The following is a 6,000-nucleotide window of genomic DNA, read 5'->3' on the forward strand; positions in this document are numbered from 1 at the left end:
TTATCGGCCCTGATCCTGTTGCTCACATTGACCACATGCTGTGTGTTTATTTTATGTGTCCTGCATGCCTTAACATTTAAATTTTGCTCTCCATCAGTGTGTCATTAACCTTCAAGTAATGATTTCACATCACATAAAGTGCTGTTTTTTTCCTCCTGCTGTTGATTTAAGAAATGAGTCTGCCGCTAATGGTTTTCTCCTTTCAGAGACTCACTCTTCTGCATTTTTATCTCCCCTGCACACTGTAGCAAAAGCAGCTACAGTTCTGAATCCTTATTTCCCAGGATTTTAAACATGATGGTGTTACGATATATCATCAACATGCAGCAAGTCAGTGTCAGAAAAACATCCAGACATGCAAATAAATAGGTGTATTCCCAGACTTTGTGGAGAAATGTACTTCGTGTTCTGCAGAGCATTCTGCTTCGTCGTCATTGAGTGAGTCTGGTTATTACCATGGAGAGGATGCAGTGTATTGAATGGCCTGACAGACTGTGGCCAGGGCTAAAGTCTTATCAGATTTGTATAATACAAGTCAGTCAGTCTAGACAGTTCCATATGGTCCCTTTTTTTAAACAAAGGATGAAAATCCTCACATCTGCTTTGCATATAAACTATATAAGTGATTATTATGAAATTATTCTCTCAGTCTCCATCATTCATCTTCCAAACATTAAATTATACCCCAGCATTGTAAAATCTGTGTAAAATCTTCTTTAAAAAGCAAAAACGGGCCATAAATTAGGTTCCTTCTTCAGTATACGTGCCCAAGTGATGATCAACTTGTTTATGAGGACCTAAATTCATCAGAAGGACTGGATGAAAGACAGATCATCTTAGGCTTGTCTTTTGCTTAGAGAGGATCACTCAAAAGAAGTGGTGGATGACAAATCGGACTTGAGAGGTATTACTTGTGCCATGCAATAGATTTTTACAATACCATGCAGGTTTAGTTGAAGTGCATTTGTGAGGCAAAACTGGCACCATAGATAGCTCAACATCCCATCTATGGGGGAGGTCAAATAAACATCATATAAAGGAGTATTTTTCTTTTTTTTTTTGTGACAGACAAGTGCTTTGATTGAGTCTTCTGGGGTTCTGCATTTTTCTCAGTGACATATACAGACCCTGCATGATCCTGTCATAGCGGGTGTCAGTGTTACTGAAAGTGAATTGCAGCTCAGGTAAAACTGTTCTCCTCTTTTGAAGTTTGATACCTGCAACCGACAGCAGCAGCTGTAAAGGCAACTGCAGCTCACAAGGCAGAGTGGGTCATGATCCCCACTTCCTACAGTCACATGTCAATGCGTCCTTGAGCAAGACACCCAACCCCAATTACTCCCACTGCTGCGTCAGTGGTTCATGAATACGTATAAGTGGAATCAGGTAATACTAGTTCTGTCCAAAACCAATATTAATTTCTATCAATCCAAAGAAAAATTTAAAAAATGTATGTCGATCAATTCCACTCTGATGTAGAACCAACCATAGCAGCTTTGCAAATCTGATGAGAAAATGTGCCTAAAAGTTCTTTTGCTCTTAGTCTTTATTATTTTATCCATTTAAATGTCAAAACAGTCTTAGATTAAATCATGGTGGTAATTCTGCCCTCTGCCTCTCCTCCTCCAGTGCCTGTCTGTATCTACAAAAATATGCAAAAGTTAAATATTTTCAATTAAGTATAAAACTTGCTGTCTCAGAGGCGTATTAAAGTTTTCACAGCATTCAGAGGCAGATAGTTTCAGACTGTTTTATCACCACATTATAAATCCATCTGCAGTCCTTCTCATAGTACTGGTATAAATGTGTTTAAATGTAAGCAATTTATTATAAAGTCTGTTATTAATTTGATTAATTTTGTCCCTGTAAAGTGATAAATAAACTGTATTTTCGGTTTGTTGTACAATGGCCACTGTGTTAAGATGATGTGGCCATGTCTGTTGAATGAGCTGAAGCCACAGCCACTTCCGAGAAATACGATTCTCTCAGATTATAAAAAATGCTTCTGATCTGACCGCAGCTGCCTGGCTCTGTGCCAGAGCAGAGACACAATCTGGTGATTAAATTTACTGTTTTCTGGTACAGATCTTTCTGCTGTGATACTTTAAATGACGTGCAGGCCACTGAGGCTGATAGATTTGTGAAATTTACCTCACAATAAACAAAAACACAGCTGTTAACTTTCAATAAAAGTAATTTGCATCTCAACTACCTCAGCTGAGACTGCTTAAAGATGTCTTTTAAATGATTACTTACAGTAATGATATGAGGAAATTCAAATGAGTGAGCTGTGGCTCTGATTATTGGCAGAGAAGCAGCTAAAAATACTAGCTCTAAACACTTAACACTTCACTAAAGCTCAGGTACTGTACATTATTTCCCCCATGTTCTTTATAAAGTCCCCAGTTTTGTTTGGATTTTTTTTTTTTTTTTTTAAATTTGAAAAAGTCATTTCAGTTGAAAACAACTCACTGTGAGAAATGAAGCTTTAAAACACACAGATTTAGAAATGAACTACAACGTCCTGAGAACTGAACATGCAAGGTTCTTGTGATCAGAGCATCTTTTTTATTTATGCACACACATCAGTTGAATATTGCATCACAGGCTTGTTTGAGGAGGAGGAAGGAGTCATTTTGCATCAAATGCCTAACCTTTTAATATTTTTAATACACCATAAACTGTAAAGACAGAAAATACAGGTAGTTTGGGCAATGGATGCATCAACAGCCAGTCTTCCCTCTTGTACAAAGTCATTGAGACAGGGACGAGTCCATGTTCTGTCTGCCAACTCTAGTATTTAACTCTGTCAGAGAGCAGGAAGAGGACAGGCTCAAAAACAACATAGCAAGGGTATTACCCTGGCTTACTGCTTGTCACAGACACAAACATTCAAGGCTACTCAAACGGTCTTCTTCTGTAAAAAAAATTTATAATAAATTCAAATTTAAAAGTGAATCCTTGTGCTTCCTCTGACTCTGTCTTTCTCTATAGCTGATAATGATCCCTGCCAGACCAACCCGTGCCTCCATAGAGGACGCTGCCTGCAGGAAGGTGACGGTTATAGCTGCTCCTGTCCTCAGGGCTTCTCTGGAGAGAGCTGTGAGATCGGTGAGTCACCACCAGGTCAGAGAGACCTCAGAGGTCACAGCTGCAGACAGATGCAGAGTCATAGCAGCATATGTAGGCTGAACATTTACCAAATGGCTGAGCAGTGAACTCAGTGTGGTTTTACTTTCCTTACTTGAAGATTTTCTTCATCCAAAGGGAAAACAGGCTGTCAGGTCCTGTAGTTTTAAATTGTCTCAGAGTGGATGGGAAATCTTTATGTGCTCAGGTCAGCCTTTTGTGACAGAAGATGGTGAATGTGTGCTTAACTGTGTGTTTTCACCTTCTGCCCCATGAGAGGTAGGACACTCATCTTTCCACTCAGCTGTGTGATGGGAGAATATAGCTTTGACAAATGGCCCTGCATTGTTTAAGGTGATATGTGTGCACCTGTGTGTGTTAGATGGCAAGTAAGGACACAAGGGCCTAAAAAGAAGGCCTGAGCTCAGTGAAGAGTTGAGGATCTGTTCAAGCAGAAAAGCAGAACTAAAATCTACATTCTGTTTGCAAGACCTCAGAGTGATCTCAGGTCTTTTCTGCTTTTAAGATATTATGTAATGCTCATTCAAATACAATCAGTTTAAAAATTAACTATCAACTATTTTTATACACATACACTCTGAGTGATTATTTCCGCAATCCTTTTATTCCCAAGCTCTGTTTCAAACATTTTCATGTGTACAAAGAGAACAGACTCAAATGGGGTCATTAGTACTGAGGAGGTGAAGGATCAGGGGTCAAGGGTCAAGTAAGACATGTTGTCTTGGGCCTGATTATCAATAATCATTTGTATTTAAAACACCAAAGAACATATTTTGCAATTTAAAAGTGTTTCTTTAAATTAGAACCAAAGGAAATCAATCATCAGTCTGGCATTGATCAATAAGTGGTGACTAATGCATGTTAATGATGAATTACACACATTTAGTTTGTTGATTTTTGGTTTGTCTGTAGATCAGATATCAGGTTTGTTATTGAATGTAATGAGACTGAAGCAATTGAAATCACATCTAATGAAAAAGTATTTACTCATCACTTTTGCATTTGTTTGTCTATATGCTGTTTTTTCCCTAAGGTGTTAATGCCTTTTTAAACAGTCTGATGTTGATCCTGCTGTTAAACAGCTTCTTATCCCATGATTCTGATATGAATCGCTGCCAATGGCAAAAAGGTTAATTGCTTATAACAACAAATGTTCGACTGCTGTTTAATTAGCAGAGCACTGTATTTATATAGAGAAGTTATTGGAGTCAGAGCTGATAAATATTGAGCAGCAGCTGATTATGCTGCAGTTATAGCAAAGATGAAAGAGATGAGAGGGGGTGGAATATATATCACAGTTGAATCAGCTTTTCTGCATTCGGCCACCAAAAGAAACATTGATTGGGAAATGCACATGTGATCATTTCAGGTGCCCAAAAGTAGGTATCCAACAATCTTCTTCCGCTTATCCGAGGTTGGCTCGCCTTGGCAGCAGGAAAAGTAAGTCAACCCAGATGTCCCTCTCCCCAGCAATATTTACCATTTCCTCCTTTGGGATTCTGAGGCTCTTCTAGGCCAGATGGGATATATAATCCTTTCAGTGGATTCTGGGTTTATTCCCAGTTGGACGCTCCTGGAAGACCTCCGCAGGGAGGTGACCAGGAGGATCCTGATCAAATGGCTTTACCGTCTCAACTGGCTCCTTTTGCTGTGAAGGAGCAGCAGGTCTGCTTTGAAATCCCTTTGGATGTCCGAGCTCCTCACACTATCTCCTTAGCATCAAAAGGAGCCAGTTGAATTGTTCAGGCATCTGATCAGGATGCCTGTGCACAACCCTTTTGCAGGTCTTCCAGGCATGTTAAACTGGGAAGAGACCTCAAGGCTGGCCCAGAACTTGTTTACCCACTTGGCTTGGGAATGCCTCTGGATTCCCAAGGAAGAGCAGGAAAATGCTGCTGGGTCGAGGAATGTTTGACTTGTTGAGCTTGCTGTGACATGACCCTTGAAAGGCAGAAGACAATGGATGTAATGGCTTTTTTTTTTTTAACTGAACATCAACACTTTATAAACTTTGATTCTGCTAGAACTTTCCCATCACACTGATTAATTGAATCTGATGGCAATGAAGAAAAAATAGCAAATAGACTATTTAATTTCCCTTTTTCCTCTTTAAATGTTTTAGAAATAGCTACAGGAGGTAGAAAATAGTCTGTCAGTCACCCCTTGGGAACTGCTCTACTTTAAGACTTATTGTTATTAGTGAGTGTGACTCAAGTGCAGACCAGAGTAGTGAGGATGGAAGGATGGACTGTAAAGAGGAAGGAATAGAGAAAAAATAAATGAACAAAACAAAGTCTGGATGGGGTTCCTAGAAGGAAGAAAGCATAAAGTAAGAAACCTGGAGATGGATAAAGGAAAGAATAGAGAAAAGATGGGGAAATGTCAGCAAACTGAGGGGAACACTGGGATGGAAAGAAGGAAAAAAGTCACAGTAGAAGCAGCCTATTTTTGGTGTAAGACTTGTATAGCCTTTAAGCTGAGGTTAAGTGTGTTAATGATCCATCCCTGGGTGTCTTAGGCAGATAAAATTGTGCAGGAACAGGCCAAACCCCACAGAACCCTGAGGGACACTGCTGCTGCTAACCAAGGGAGCCCTAAAGGGACACCTGTAAACCCTACTGACTCAAAGGGAAAAGAAAGTGAATAAGCCTTGTTAGATCCACTGAGGCGGAGGATAAACTTGCCATTTAGAGATCTCAGAGAAAGAGGGAAAAATGTGAGGTGAAAGGATTTGGAAATGAGTATTGACAGAGAATAATGGAGATCAGTGAGGAGAGAAAGATGGAGAGGGAATGACTGGAGTGAGCAAATGGAGAAAAGGGGAGGAGAAATGAAGAGAAGGTAAAAAGG

The 6,000-nt window shown here is 39.7% G+C and overlaps 1 protein-coding gene across 1 annotated transcript in view; it reads left to right on the forward strand.

The window, feature by feature from the left end:
• Window positions 1-4,887, forward strand: part of LOC121512255 — a 29,534-nt gene extending 24,647 nt beyond the window's left edge. Inside the window, exons 4-6 of the mRNA XM_041791426.1 lie at window positions 1,210-1,351; window positions 2,995-3,111; window positions 4,714-4,887. Of these exons, the coding sequence (XP_041647360.1) occupies window positions 1,210-1,351; window positions 2,995-3,111; window positions 4,714-4,887 (433 nt within the window). The remainder of the gene's footprint in view (window positions 1-1,209; window positions 1,352-2,994; window positions 3,112-4,713) is intronic.
• Window positions 4,888-6,000: the final 1,113 nt, after the last annotated feature.

The sequence above is a fragment of the Cheilinus undulatus genome, linkage group 7 (assembly GCF_018320785.1).
Source record: "Cheilinus undulatus linkage group 7, ASM1832078v1, whole genome shotgun sequence".
Lineage (NCBI taxonomy): Eukaryota > Metazoa > Chordata > Actinopteri > Labriformes > Labridae > Cheilinus > Cheilinus undulatus.